The following is a 16323-nucleotide window of genomic DNA, read 5'->3' as shown; positions in this document are numbered from 1 at the left end:
CTGCTGAAAAGTCAAAGCACATGCAGCAATGGAATACCTGCATATTCTGTGAAATCCTCAGGCCTGAGTCTCATTGTGCAAAAGGCTCACCTGGCTATTATTGCACTGAATTTTAGGGCATGAGATCAGGATCACATGCAGGGCTTCCACTTTCCATATCACATCTTTGCTACAGGATTGCTGCAAAATTATGGAGTCTGACACTTTGGTGTCAGATTTGGCAAAGTTGAAATATATTATGCAACCCTGTTGTAAAGAATGAATTTCTGCATTAGGAGTCAACCTTCTTGTCATGCTGTATCTCCTTTTGAGGACTTGGGTTTATATTTAGACTTTAAACCTACTTAAGTTTCCCTACAGGGAAGAGCTACAAAAATTGATTTTGATCTTGCATATCCCAGCAGGATTGTGAAAACTTGTGAAATCAGTAGGAACATCTAAGCTTTAGTATGGTATGGTATCCCTGTCTCTAGTTTGCTGATGTTCCCAAATGGTGCAGCTTCTACAAACGTAACTTCAGATGTGGACTTTGTAAAGTTCTGCTTGTTGTACTTTCTCAACTGAGAGTTAATCCATGCTGCCACAGAAAGCAACCAACATCTTCCCCAAGGCTGGTATGCCCAGTTGACTTGCTCTGGGATCTGCACATGCATCAATACTGGGCAGTAATCTTGGCCTTGCCATTTATTAAAATAGAGGATTGTGGGTTTTTGTAAGAAGTTTGTTCCCATTTTTCTTCACGAGAAAATTTGATCCAAACTCAAGACTTCATCTCAAGTTTTAGTTGTAAAGTCTGTCCAGCTGAATGATGATTACATTTATAGGAAACTAAGTGTGTAAGAAATAGAGAAAAGCAAAAGCTGCTGGAACAGCAAATAATTTTTCTTAATACAAAAGAATCTGATTTTCTAACACAACTATTACAAATAACTATATTAAGCCCTCTTTTTAAAATTATCTTTTAGTAAATGGACTGTAATATGCACTAGAATGAAGTCTGCTGAGTGTCTTAGGCTAGTTTGACAACCTGCAGGTGCTGATGCCCTTATGCCACTCTGAGGCAAATATTGCCTGTAAAGAGCTTCTGCCTATAAATGACAGTTTCCTGAGAAGTGTGATACATTTCAACTATTTCCTTAATTTTTCGTTTTTTTTTTTTTTTTAAACCAACCAACCAACCATACCCTAAAAAACCTTCAGAGATTTACATGATGTACAAATATTTGAGAGTGTTTTGTGATTCTTTGATAAGATTTTAATAGGCTGCTATAGAATTTGGAATCCTCACACTTTCCTATGTCATTCTTAGCAAATGGCTTGTTTGAGGCCACTCTTGCTAGAGTTAATATGAAAGTCTCAGAACAGTGATGGACCTCAGCAGGAAAAAGGAACTTGCAAATACAGCAACTAGAGCTGATTCATGACCTGGGAGGCTGCCTTTTGGTGGGGTTTGGCTGGTTGGTTGGTGGTTTTTCCTTCAATGCTTCCAACACTTAACAGTACTTTTTCATTATCATCTTTATGAAAGAAATTAATTCTTTTTTAAGGGACCTGCAGTTTCTGGCTGCTTCCACTTAGGAACAGTAGAGACCATATATAAGACTGACAGGAAGGCGGAAGAGCAAGGACAAAGGAATATTAAATGTGAGTCTGTCTTGGGAAGTTTGAAACCATGTTCTTTTGAAGGGGTCCCTACTGATAATATAAACATGTGAGAACCAGACAGAAACAGATTAGGATAAATAATAACTTGTTTACTTTGTGTACAGTGAGATGTACTCATCCTCCTCCTAATTAAACAATGTAGTAGCAAAGCCTTCCAGCGTATACTTCATTTTAAGCACAAATTAACATTTTGTGTTACTAATTCTGAGCTTCAAAAGTAAAAAAGATGTTCCACTAAATCTGATTTTGTTTTCCCCAAAAATACCCCCCATCAAAATAAATACATGTAAAATATCAACCAAAGCTGGGATGGGATAGCCTGCTATCTAAGCCCACTTCTAACTCTGTAGTGTAACAGCTTTACAATGATAGAAGATTGTGTGCATCCCTGCAGAGGACATGACAAAACCTGAGAACTTGGCTGAGACCATATTAGAGACAGACCCTTAGTTTCCCCACGTTTTCATTTTCTGTAGCTTAAATGTGTGCATATTGCATACGCATGCAGATTTAATGTGCACTGAAATAAATGTTCCACTTTTATCCGAGTATATAAAATGCCAGGTTTCAATTTGCAGAAATTTGCACTATGTTCATATAAAGCTGCAGTGTTTTTCACTTAAAAGAAAGATAAGAGACTCCTGATACAGACCTCATTGTTACCAGGTAATGCTGACAGCCACACATTTTTCAGCTAAAAAGTATCACTAGAAGTAGAGAAATTTTAGTACTTCAATAAATATTTCTCTGTCTAAATTGCTTTGAATTAAGGTATTCCCCAATGCTGTGAAAGACTGGAATGAATTCATATTTATGAATAGCTGAAACTTTCAGTAATAATTTGCTAATTTCTTTCATAAACCACTGTAGATGTGGCTGCATATGACAGGCAGGTTTCTTTTTAAGCATGAACTAACCTTGGAATTAAACATTCATCTACCCAACATAATAAAAAATAGTTTTATATTATTTAATATATTATCATATGATATATTTATAACAACATATATTATATATGTTATTATAAATCTTCAGAAATTGATGAGGTGTCCCAATGAACTATAGATTTAAAAGCTATATCATTAGTGAAGGACTGCATTAAATGCCCTGTGAATTTAGACTTACATATTCTTATTAATAGAGTAGGATGTGATTTTTGTATTTTTAAGTATTGATATCAGAACCTCTGCATTCTGGGCACCCAAAATGACACCTAAAATATCCTGATTGCTGAACATGCTGAGCACCACTTCTCTTAAAATAAACCCTCCTGATAGTAGCTCATATTAGACCCTTTTGTCTTGGCTGCAGCTTGAAGTTTTTCCCTTGATACTCCCCATAATACATCTATGTATGCAACATTTTTAAGATTCCCAAAGAGCGGGAGTGGCTTCAAAATCAGAGGTATAATTAACCCATTATTCCATTCTTCCCCATCAGAAGAATGTAATGATTTATGGTTTAATTCATTCTGAGCAGCTCAGAGGAACGAAGCCAGTTCTGTCCAGCTACACATATTTTAGCTGAAAGGTAGGCCTAGGTGTGCACTTTGGAACTGAAATTTTCTCTGAAACTGCCAATTGACAAAACCAGACCCTGTTTCTATGGCATCTGGATTAGGAACAGTTTTCCAGGTTCTAGAAGATGAACCAACTGTAAATTGGAAACAAATTAAAAAGCAATTAGTTTTTTTCTTTGGGTTTGCACTGCCATTCATTAGGGTTTTGTCATTGTATTAAGAAATCAAAACTTTCCCTAAGGGTTATAATTTGAAGCACACACTGGTTTGATACTAAACAGACATTATAAATATATTCTATATATATTGTCATAAAATATTAACTGCCCAAAATAACCACTTTAAAAGTCCCAATCTCTAATTGTCTTCTGCAATGGAGATACATATCTTTGGGTAGCTTAACAAATTAATCATGTGGGGTTTATTTTGCTGAATAAATGTGGCTATAATTGATGCGTTCCATAGGCCACTTTCATTTTTCTAAATAAAAAGAGACATCAAAGACTGTAGCAGATTATGCTTTCTCCTATTAATTAACTTCAGCCAGTAACCTAGTAAGGCGTTTTGTCAAGACACAAGACTATTCGATTCTTAGTTGCTTTGCTGCAACAGAGAGAAGAGACGGAAGATAAGTTGTGCATTTTCATCTTACTAGATTTATCCCTTCAGACTACTGGCTGCAGGGTGTTATTGTAACATGTACCACAGCAGAATGAGCTGCTCTCTGTTTTCTGCTCCAATGGAGAAATGGTATTATGGGAAATGGTTCCCTGGTGAAAGGCTGGTTTGTGTGAAGTGTTTTGTGACCTGCTCAGTATGGAAAGGAGGGAATGTGGGCTCTGAGGTGTCAGAAGCAGATTACGCTGCCTGTGGCCTGACAGTGGCACACACCTCAGTGACTTGGCTGCTCTTGACTGTGCCCTGTAATGTCTGGTGCCGTTGGAGTAAAAGTTAGAAGGCCAAACAGCAAGAGATACAACTTTTCTCCAAGGAGCAGCTGCCAAAGTTGGTACCCCTATGTCTCTTTGGGTTCCTAGCAAAAGCAAAGTTTCTCCTTTAGATTTTAATTCTCACAAAACTTCTAATGCATGTCTAAATGCTTGATGTTCAAATACTGAGGGGGTTTACACTCAAACGGAATGACAAGGTCAAACTGCTTTTCCTTCTGCAGGAGTTCTGGCATTTTATTTCCTTCTCTTGTCTGTTCCTGTCTTCCTTGTCTCTGTCTGTCTTTCCTCTCTCTGTTGGACAGACAGACAAGGCTGGTTTCTTGGCTGTTTGGCCAACTCTTCACTAAAACTCGCATAAAGAATATACTGCATTATATTGTAAAGTAAGTGACAAACTTGTGAACCGATTCTATAAATTTAAATGCTTTTTTCATGCTGGCTATGCTGTAAAACACAACAGCAACTTACAGTCCAGAATAAGTAGAACTACAAAACCAAAGTTCTCTCTGTAAAAGCCTTCCTGAGCAGCTGGAATTTAACTGCTGTTGAAGCAGCCTTTCTTGTCAGCTGTCTCAAAGTTTTTATTCACTATCTCTTCACTGGATGCTTTGTTTGCATCTAAAAGAAATCTGTGTCAGGATTTCACAGTTTATGAACCTGTTTCTTCTAACAAAAAAAATCATTACCACATGTATTTTGTTGTTTCAACACTGCCCTTTAACTTGCATAGCTCCCTCCTTCCTTGATGCATACCTCCTAGTGAATTTAGCGATAACTGACCTATTCTTTCACCAGCCATATAAACCTTAATCCCTCAGCCTTGCATCATTTACTAGATTCTGTATTTCCTTGTTCCTTCCTGCACCTGTGCTAATTAGAGTACATCCTTCCTGGATGTGTGTGACCTATACTATACACAGTCTTCCAGATGGAATGATCTTTTCTCTGACAAGCTCTATTGCTTAGTATATTTGTAGAATCATTTAATGTATACATTTTATGAGCAGTAGAAAAATACATCCAATGAGACTGAGAAAACATGACACAGAAGCTTCAAATAAAAGCAGAATCTCCAAACACTGGATAAAAATGACTAGAAGGTCCTGTCCTAACAGCAAGTTAACAAAACTTGCAATGGATCATGGAGAGTATCTACTGTACACAAAGTAATCATGTTACGTGTTTCTAGCTACGTGCACACTAATAAACATAATGGGACAAAAAGGGAAAGGGCAAAGTAGCTTAGTCTCAAATGACTGCTACATAAGTTGGCATCTCTGTAGGTGTGATGCATTAAGAATACACACTCACGCCCAGCCGCAGCAGCAGATGTGCTGGTAGGAGAGGAAAGAGCATTGGATAACGATACGTGACTAGGGCTAGAAATATTGGTTACATCCTGGGTCTGGCTTGTGACGGAGGACTGTCTCCTTAGAGCCCCCTGAAAGGAAGTGCCACTCTTGAAAGTATTGACTACTTCGATCTGTAATGGAGGAAAGAATGAGACAAGTTGCTTAAAGTATGGATACAGTTGCATAACTAACAGGAATAATAATGAAAAACAATAAATCAACCGTGCACACAGTTTTACTTCAATCGAAATAAGTACTTCTAAAGTGTTCCTTTCAATATTTTTTAGATATGAAATGATCCAAACTTTCTGCCTGGCTAAAATGAAACAGCTCTATAGGAGACAGTGGAGCTGCATCAGTTTAAACAACTAGATTTTAAATAACAATCTTTAAAATTTAAACAATTTTATTTGTATGTAAATAAAATAAATACAACCAGCATACTTGCTATAACGAAACTGTTTTTCTGCTAAGAGTAAATTTACTTTCTTATTGATCTCTAAGTGTTCTCTCAGAGGGAGGAAAATTCAGTCACTTCATTGGAATTGGGGAGGAACAGGGACAATACCCAACAAACAAAAACTCTTTAAAATATCCAGATTATGACTCCATTGTGCTTACAAAACCAGGGCTGTCACTATACCAGCTTGATCAAATAGGAAGTGTTCCACTATCTCATCTGACTTTTTCTACAATGAAAGTTTGTATAAGCACAGTGATAATGAATATTGGTATTTTATAACTACAGATTTAAAAATATTCATATTTTATCTTTATACAGAGCACTTAAAATCACACAGAAAATTATGTGGAACTGGACTGACTATTGCAGCAAATAATATTATCATTTTCTACTTGCTATTTTATTATGTCTATTGTATGCACTTTTTGATATATCCTTCCTGAATACCTGTTTTATTCATCACCACGGAAGATGAGTTAAAAAAAGAGCTGAGTATTTCAAGGCATTCTTTGTCACCAGTATAACCCAATAAAAAGCAGGCTCTGCATACAGATGTGAACCAAGGGATTGGCAGTAGATATTATCAAGTAGTATATATGCGACAAATACCTCCACACCAAAATGTCCTCTTCGTTACATTAGTACATCACAACATGTAGTAGTAGCAGTATCAATTACAAGAATTCAACCAACTACTTGTTTGAAGCAACCCACTGTTACCAGATTTGTATCTTGCAAGCCAGGTTGCAAGGTACACAGCCTAGAAACTAGTTGGGAGAAGTGGTGTATTGATCAATTAAACCAGCACAAATCTTGGTGCAAGCCCTCCTGAATAGTCAAGTTGAAAGCACTATAATAAACTGGCTAATAGTTTATGCTGTGGTCAGTCTTAGGAATAAACAAATTTGTATGGCTTCATTATAACACTACAGATGTATCCCTTCCCACAACCTGATCTTTGGGCAGAGGTGTTTATTCTCCTGCCTGGTTTTGGGGAATAACCACATCACAACCAGCTGTAAAAAGAATGAATGGTCACTGCTGTAAAACTGTCACACTGAACTTTTAATATACAAACATAAAATAGCTTATTTGTTACCTCCTGACTATCTGAGAGTCCCGTTTACCACATCCATTAAAATGTACACATTCATAGATGTACAGTATTAAGTAGTTATCACATCTCACAGCTTTCCTCTCAGTTTTTTCTGCAGCAGACTTATTTTAAATTGCATGTCTCATACAAATAGCACAGTAAAACATGATACAAGGTGATTTTGCATGTGGAATAGGGGTACAAGTGAATCATTAGCTAAGGTTCACATTTACATATAGAAAAAAACACATGGCCCAAACCACTGGTTACGTATGAAGGCGTATTAAATACTCACCTGAAATGTTCAATGTGCAAAAGTGGAATTAAATACAGATCTTGGGTTTTCATGATCTAACACAGGTGTCAGAGCACTCTTCAAAAGAGACCATTCAAAAAAGATTTTAAAGACTCTGACTGAGAACATGAAGTATGTATCACTGGGGAAGACAGATGGTAAGTCCTAAGCCAAGGGGCAGTTCTAGAAGTACAAATGTCTTCCTAATAAACTGAAAGACCTTGGTGCAAGAGTGAAAAGATAAGGGAAGATCAGTATTCAATTGTTTCTCCAGAGAACAAGAATTATATGTGTGTTATTTACTCATTCTCATGAAGAAAGTAACTACAGCTCTTCAGGGACAGAATTCATAGTGGGAGGACAACAACCTTCTCAGAATCTCAAATGCCCAAAGTTCAGGGCTGTGTCATACCTGAAGCCAAGAAAGAAGAGAGGAATTGGGCCTAAAAGTTTATCTTCCAAAACCAGAAAATTACAAAGAAGAAAGAGTTCACAGAAATATATATATATTAAAATAATGCATTTTAAATTAAGATGTTAACTTCTTAATTAATAAAGAATGCATTAATTTGGAACAATTCAAGCTGCTAAAAAGGAGAAAGTAAATGATAAGTCATACATCATGAGAAGTTTGAATCATGTTTTGATTATAGGCCTTCAGGGAGACAAAAAACCCTGCTGTCCTACATTTGAAGCTTATTTCTCAGGTTGGAATTTTCACCTCTCTTGTTTTTCTGTACTATATTCAAAAAGATGTCTTTGGAGTAAGTCATTTTTGGAGTGACTTTGGAGAAAATCTTGGAGGTAGCATGGCTAATAAAAATACTGGTGATCAGCAGTTAAAAAAAGAAATAGAAATCTTATAGCAGCAGAATAGCCCTTGCAAAAGTCTTTTGTGGTTTAACACAGAACAGACTGTCAGCAAGCATTTCTGTCGTCATTAGTGGTAACAGGACCCAGGGCTCATTCATCTCATCTCCAACCAAAAGCTTTTCGCATGAAACAAAACAGTATCCATGGGCTACTGCCATTTTTTCTATATTAAAAACTCTATGGAAAGCCATATAAAGAGGTGCTAGGTTTATAGCTAACTTAAAAACCACTTGCCAGGAGTGACTCTCATTGTTAATTGGGTTTGCACTGGTTCAAGAGAAGAGTTTTAATGCAGAAAGGAAGGAAAAGAAAATGCAGTACAGCACCTCCATGTATTCTTTAGTATCTAAAGAGGAATAATCTATTTTTCAGGAGCAGTTAACATGGCAGCTGTATATTTTTCACGTTTTGATTTTATTCTCGTAACATTTCTAGCCAGTTATTTCCCATGTTAAGCAGATAAAGGAAATTGAATTATAAGATGAATGAAGCAGAGAAAAGCTTCAGGCCTGGTACTGCAAAAATCTGACATGGAGCTTGAAAAGTTTTCAAATCTACACACTTTACCATTTTTCCATATTCAAATGTGTGGTAACTCGAGAAACTTTAACATATACGATTAAAAAAGATGCAATGATTTCTGGTTGTTCCTCAGATTACACAGGTTTGCCTGCTAAACTTCCCAAAGGCTCTTAGACCTGCCAAGATGGTACGATGAGTCTTGTCTCTTCCTTCAGAATGAAGAATTTGTAAGAACTGCAATAAAGAGTTGGAAAACAATGCTGAAAAGCAGCAGAGGTTGGAAAGTCCTGCCTTGAATGCAACTTGAGACCACCTTTCTATCTTTCTGAAACTTGCATAACTAGATGAGTCATTTGCGGAATTTCATGTCAGTGGCCTTTCAAGAGAGCTATCCAGTAAATAAAACACATATCCATCCAGAAAAGCCCTGAAGTCTATTTATAAGACAACAAAATATCTAAATGAAGGAGACAAAAAATGAAGATTAGAAGTAGAAAGTCAGTCTCTTTGCCTTAGTTATGTGCATTTTCATACACCTTTCTTTAATGCATGTCTTCATAGAAACACATCTGACATTTCAGTATGAAGAATGACCAGTGGAAATCCTTTCACTGGTGTCCAGGTTTGAACCCTCAGGTTTAAGAGAGTGCATAAAAAGAAAAGAATATCTTTATACTGCAGTTTTTGTCAGTCTGGATGAGGTTTTATTGGAGCATTAAAAGGGAGATCTATCAGAAATCTGGGAAAAAAAACCCCCACAAACCCTATCATAGAGTATAACTGTTTCAGGAGTGAAGACTTTTGTCGAGTTCTGTGGCTATCTGCCCAAAAATAACTGAATAGAAAACAAGCAAAAATAATCTAATATGCATCACAAGCATATGATGGCGGAAACTGGTCTCGTTAGGATTTGAATGATCAATCTAATCGTGAGAAAGTCTACAGTTCATTCCTAATCTTACTGTCATCCTTAAGTATATAAAGTGAGGGGATGCTCTACCTTCTTCTTCCGCAACTCCAGAAGTGCATTAGACATCAGAGGATTCTTGCAAATCCTCCAGCTCCCCAAGGATGCTACAGACATCCCCATCTTCTTCCATCAACTCTTCTTTAGCTGGCTTCCTGAGAAATGTAGTAAAGTGTATGAATTTGGATGGGCCACAACACACAGCACGACAAAATGTGCTCAACTCAAGGGCCATCCAACAGTAGATTTAACTTGACCTGCATATAAGTTCATCACTCTCCAGTGGACACCTTGGAACTGTTTTTGAATCTGTTGGCCCATTTCCTTTTTTCATTATCATTCCACAGATGTGAAATGGATGTAAAAAATCAAAGTCGCTAAATAAACAAAATGAAAGAAAAAAATCACAGAGGCCTCTCGGCAGGAAAGAAATAATACATCCTACTGAAGGTATTTCTACAACTAAGAGCAGAAAGGAAGCTAGGAAGATGGATGTTAGCAAAGAAATATTATTCATGTTCATTTCATTTTAAATAGCATCAAAGAATAGTAATTTATCTGTGAATTAAGTGGACAAAGATATGCAAAACTAAAAGCTACCTCTTAGACTAGAAAAAGAACTGAAAGGATGTAATTTGCTTCTTTGTGCTTGTAGCTGTTTACACTCACCACAACCAGAAAGATATCCTGACAGAAATGCCAACAGACAACACTTTTCCTATAGCCACCAGGAAGAAAAGAATGCATATTTAGAGGTCATCTTTTCATAGAGATACCTGGGCACCTGTTTGTCACCTTTCTACAGGGACAATTTGAATTTTCTCTGATAATGAGTGCTCCTGAGTCAACAGAGCCAAGACATACAACCTCAAAGCTGAAGATCCATATTTAATTGCTTACCACAGAACCTTGGGAATTGACCCAAACACTTAATCTCTCTAATGGCAATTTTTACACTCTTGATTTTTTTCTCTGTGGATGCACTGAAGAGACCCAACTGGCCTAGTTTCAACTTAACTCCCTCACTTTTTCTAAAGGCATGGCTGCACCTCTTTCTCCAAAAAAAAAAAAAAAAAAAAAAAAGGATCAATTTGGAGATGAGGAAAGGCAGAAAGTATTATTTTTCTTGAAGACAAAAATCAAAATCTACTGAGATAATATTCTTTCAAATTTTATTTTTCTTAGTTATTCACTTCTTGCAACCATCATGTAAGACATTCACAGCTGGCAAGTACATATCTCTGTCAGAGCTGCTCTCTTCTACAAGCTGGCACAACTACTTGATCTTAGAAAGATCAAGGAGAGAGCGCTGGAGGGTTATAAAACATGCTACTGCACTGCAATGAAAAATGTGAAACAGGTCACAGTTTTTTTAGCACTACAGGACGTATTTGGCCAGATATCCTCGTCTCTACTATATTTAGCACCATAATTCAGTGCAAATACATAGTACATTAAAAAATGCCACAGCTTTTTGCATTTAGCAAAAAGGTGTGTGGGGGGGATGTTCAAATAAAAAGATAAATATTTTGTTAATAAATCATCCACAGTAACCCAACACATACATGTCAATATTTAATGGATGCTTAGGCCCTTACTACTAAAAATAAATCCATAACAACATTTTTCATTGTCTAATAGGAAAGAAGATCAATTCCTTTTAATCATGAGATATATATGGTAGTGCCAGAACAGAAAATATTATCATCTTCTTTAATGAAATTGTACTTTAGACTCAACAATTTACTGTGTGATTGCAAAAGTGGCAGCAACAAGCAGGTTTTGACAAAATCAAGCAGTTTGCATGAGAAAGCCTTCAGAACATTTTGCTAATCATTGTCCCAGCTAGCATATTCCAAGTGGTGCTATTTTAGGGGCTGTCATCCCTGAAGTCGAAAAATAATTTCCATTCACAGTAGTCTCAGAAAAGTATTCCCATTTGTGCATATTATCATTTTGTAATCCTTCCATTTAATTTCTACTGCTGTACACACACCCCCCCCCCCCCCCGCTTTGTTCAGTTCACCTCTTTTACTTTTTCATGTACACCTCCTTTGAAAACAGTTCAGATGTTAACCAGTACCATCAGCCACACACTCAAACACTGTGGCTTTCCTTACAACATTATCTAGCCTTGATCAAAGATTAAGGGTGGGTTTTTTCTAGACCTTGTGGGCATTTACTTTTAGCATACCTGGGTTTGGATTCTGTTGAGCCCTCTGAACCACAGAATTTGTCCACGTCGAAGTTCTCTCTCTGCATGATCAATTTCTTCAACATCTTCATTAAGTTCTTCCTCAGGGGCTTCCTCCTTCTCAGTGAGCCTCCCTGCCTCCTTTAAAAACTTTAGCCTACTTGTTGGGATGGTTGCAATGACCTAAAATTACAAAGAAGTACTGAAAACATAAGCCTCATTCAGTAACCATAGTGCAGTAATCTGCTCATTGCAAAAGAACATTGACATTCTGATGAAAGTTATAGTCTTCCAGGAAAGCTAAGATAAGCATATTCACAATAGTACTTTACACTTATACAACTCCATTTTAGTCCAGAAATACTTAGTTTGCTGTGTAAACAATTAGCATTAATTGCGTAGCTAAACCACATTGGCAATCCACAGCTGTGGAGTAAGTTTGAGGCTGAGAAAAATGTCCTTTCTCAAAAGACTTAAAAAAGGTGGTTTTATTTGAAGGTAGTTATTTAATCTTGGCAAGATCGATACTTCTGCAGCCAGAGTTTGGGTATTTCTAATGACTTACAATATGTTGTTATGTATGACTAATGACTTTCTAATGACTTACAATAATGTATGTTAATGTGAGCTGAAAATTAGTTGTACCTCATGCTTAAAAATCTTCTCACGCTACACTGGTTCCTATATTCAGCTTCCCTTTCGTTTGGCAAGTTGAAATGCTTTTCTCAGCATTTCTCAAAAATGAGGTTTTTGAAAGGGGTGGGTTTCACTGCCTCCCTGTTGGACTTCTTACAGACCTAGCTCTTCCTCTGTGTCCTTGTAACTAATAAATCCTGATTAACTCAGCCCCAATTCTCATTCTGTTTGTCCACCAAAGTGGTCCTTGGATATAATTACTATAGGAGACAGCCAATAATCTTAAAGATGTGCACATTCAGTGTGACTCTCTTGGGCCATTTTCTCTTTGTTCTGATTTCTTTTGCCAGCTTAAATAAAAATACATGCAGATGGCCATTTAAACAAGACACAACCTGGAGCATACTGACCACTTAAAAACTCCCAAATTTCCTACAAAGATAAATCCGTTAAATCCATTTAGCAAAAAAAAAAAAAAAAAAAAAAAAAAAGTGCTGCAATTTTCTTTTTTGTTTGTCTTTGTTTCAGCATGGAGCAATCACATCTCTGAAGCCTAAATGTGTGAAAGACAGGAGAGAAAAACAGTTGCAGGAAAGCTGGTGAGGATATATCTTACGGTTCTGGAAAACTGGACTGGATATAGTGAATACACATGAAGAGGCACCAGATATTTGCAGGATAAAAAGAAACTGCTGAGTTTGTGAGGGTCTCCTTGAGCTTCATGAGCCACAACTCCAATTATATTCTTTTAAAAAAAAAAGAAATGTCAAAAAACCCACCACCTTCAACACTACTACAGAACCTTCTTAAAATGCATTTTGGGGTGGAAAAACAAGATGCAGACTTGGAAAATCAATGAACTGGCTGACACCAGCAAAGACAGAACAGGGGTTAAAAAGAAAAGGTAAGTGCTAGTCACTTAAATACTTACTGAAACTCCAGCTTTCCAGCTTTCAAAACACTATAAAGCCAGCATTCTACAGAAAGGAGCTACCTGGGAGGGTTCGGTATCTGATGGAAGTAATGGTGGTGAAGTACTTGCAAGACAGTACACATAGAAGCAACTGTATTTGGTGGTGATTCTGTGCAATAGAACATACTTCTTCTTTACTACCTCTCTCAGCCAGGCTGACACATTCTGCTCCAATTCTTTTCTTAGGGTGTTTACATGTCTTTTTGTTTGCTCATTTGTTTTCCGTATCTGCAGACACCTGCCCAGTTTACGTACTGGCAGACTCAATTGACTGGATTTAGATTAAGAAACTAAATATCCATAAAATTCTCACAGTTTTAAAAGGTGATCAATAATTCTGGGACTGTAACATGAAATGTTTTAGAAAGACTTGGTTTTCAGAAGATGAAGGCCACCTTTTAGAAAATGGTCCCTCAAAGCATCTCAAGAGTGGCTTCCTAGAAATAAAACCTTAAATAACGTTTTAAAGTGCTGGTTTTAACATCTAAGCCTGAAAATCTTGATTGGTTCTAGTGGTTCAAAGGAACAGAGCACATTCAGGAGAATAATAAAACAAAGGGATAACAAGTTTGTTTCGTGCTGAACTAGGATTAGTCATAGCAGAAGAGAAAAAGCTGGGAAGGAGGGGAGGCATCTCTTCTAAAGGAAAAGTCTCTCTTACTGTAGAGCTCCATGAAGAGAGGATTTGCCACAGACTGTAAATCATGTAAAGATGTAAATGCATTTGTTTAGCTTGTGTTTTTCTTCTCTGGTCACTAAATACTGCTGCACCACAAGGGAAAGAGTTTTACCCTCTGTATTTGCTTTATGTAAAAATGTAGTCTTTTCAATACTAAAATTGTTGAGGTATTCCAACAGCAATTTTAATTTGATGGCTAGGCTCTCGTAACAAGGCTCAGGCAACTATGCCCATCCTTAAACAGGAAAGTGATGCTGATATTATTCTTAGTTCTCAGTGGTCAAGTAATAACCACGTGTAACAAAATTCAGAAGGCAAATAGTACATTGATTGAAGGCTGTGGGGAGTTTATTACAGCTGGTCTAATAAACCTGCTAGGATTTTTCTCCTTTTCCCTGCTTTTCTTCCCCCCTTCCCAAAGTTGAGCATTTTCCCATCAGTTGAAAACAAATCTTTTCTTTCCAATAATTATCACACTGACTTTAGATCTTCCTCCTGCAAAGTCACAAAGCAAATCCCATCTTCAGTAGAACAACCTAATAGTGGTGGTTTTCAGCCGCATATGCATTAAACTCTGTCATGTCTCTGAGGCCCAGTTGTCCAAAATACTGATGTTTTCCATAAGAGGACAGCCAACTAGATTTGAAAGCTAGCATCTGATCATTACAATGCCATCAGAACCAAATGAGTATTCAACTGCAGCTGACAATTTCTTGCCTGTTTCTTCACAGTGGCAAACTAGCTGATCTCTATGTAGCTTCACAGCTGAGAAGCAACACGTAACTTCCCATTTTTACTGTGTCAGGTGGCATCAGCTTAAATACATTAATAATGTATTCAAAGATGAAAAAAACTAATGTTATTAACTTTGCTATATGTGTTTGTACTTAAAAGCATCATGTAGTATTTTAACAATACCGATTGTGAATGTGTTATAACTTCTAGTCATATGTAACTAATCATATAACTTGTCTCATTGACACATGCTTTTACATCTCTTCTGTAAGTTTATATTAGCTAATGATGACATAGGTTGTAGCAGAATTTTAAAGTGACACATGAATTAAACTGCACTTTCCTGCAACTATTGTAGGAAAAAAATCCTTTTTCTTTCATCTGCTCTTCCATCCTGCAGGGAAGTAGGTGGATGAGGATCACTGAGGGTATGTGTTAAATGCACTGGACTTAGCCTTGCGCCAGTAACAAGGCTATCATGGACTGGCTGAGTGGGTGTTTCAGCAAGGAAATGAGTGGGTTGATAGAGAACTGGAACTAAACATACATGTGCTGCCTTGGGTACTCTATTGCAGCAAAGGTCACCATGCACTGGCCCTTGCTATGCTCTTTTTGTGACTAGAGGACTAGGTTATGAATCATATGTCTTTCCTGAAAAAGCCTAACTGAAGATGACCTTGGTGATAGCACGCCCTGCTTAGGGAAAGAAAAGATACAAAAATTAACAAAAATCAAAAGGAACAGTGGGATAAATTATCCTTATTGCTCTGTCTGCTCTCGAAGTACTTAGAGAGCACCTGTATTTCAGTGTGTTCTACAAGCGGCATTGTGAGAGAGCAAGGAAACAGGATAGTAGGACTATGAGCAATATCACATCTTTGATGGTTTATAAAAATAAAAGACAGAATTCTGCATACCTGACCCCATACAAGTTCTCCTAGTCCAATAAATACACACCACATCCACTGGTCAAGCTGCAGGGGGGAACAGCTAAATGGTTTTCCTCCAAACTGGACAATTACTATCTACAAAGAAAAGCAGAGAAGAAAGGGGGTCAGTATTTTCTGGGGAAGAAACAAAACAAACTAAAAAATTACCACTTCCCTCCCCCAAAAAAGCCCCAACAACTTTCAGCCATATTTTACTTGAGATTTTAGTTTGTCTTGTGCATATTATAGCTCTGCTGGTTTCATTCCAACATATTTTACCAGGAGAATAGTCAAACATATTACAAACAACCTTTAGTTTAATGGACTGAATTTAAAAAACACCCAAAAGCAAAATGCTCTCTTATATTCCACATAGGTTGTTTGGCACTTGTAGGTGGGACTACCCGAGGTACAGTTTGGGAACCCATCCAGCAAAACCTCAGAATCTCAGTCACTAAAAATCCAACCATACAAA

At 37.1% G+C, this 16323-nt stretch overlaps 1 protein-coding gene across 9 annotated transcripts in view; it reads right to left on the bottom strand.

Moving 5' to 3' along the window:
- The window catches only part of ATP2B2 (ATPase plasma membrane Ca2+ transporting 2), a 388712-nt gene that overhangs the window by 8278 nt on the left and 364111 nt on the right, over nucleotides 1–16323 (bottom strand). For 3 of the 9 annotated variants that reach the window (XM_065687052.1, XM_065687053.1, XM_065687050.1), the window contains exons 22-24: nucleotides 15837–15944; nucleotides 11897–12079; nucleotides 5446–5617 (exon numbers count right to left, since the gene is read on the bottom strand). In XM_065687052.1, the coding sequence (XP_065543124.1) occupies nucleotides 5446–5617; nucleotides 11897–12079; nucleotides 15837–15944 (463 nt within the window). Of the gene's footprint in view, nucleotides 1–5445; nucleotides 5618–9782; nucleotides 9858–11896; nucleotides 12080–15836; nucleotides 15945–16323 lie in introns of those variants that run through there. The other 6 variants (XM_065687047.1, XM_065687049.1, XM_065687048.1 and 3 more) reach the window with 4 other exon arrangements.

The sequence above is a fragment of the Lathamus discolor genome, chromosome 7, assembly GCF_037157495.1.
Source record: "Lathamus discolor isolate bLatDis1 chromosome 7, bLatDis1.hap1, whole genome shotgun sequence".
NCBI classification, from domain to species: Eukaryota; Metazoa; Chordata; class Aves; order Psittaciformes; family Psittacidae; genus Lathamus; species Lathamus discolor.
This window is presented reverse-complemented; position numbering and strand designations above follow the sequence as displayed.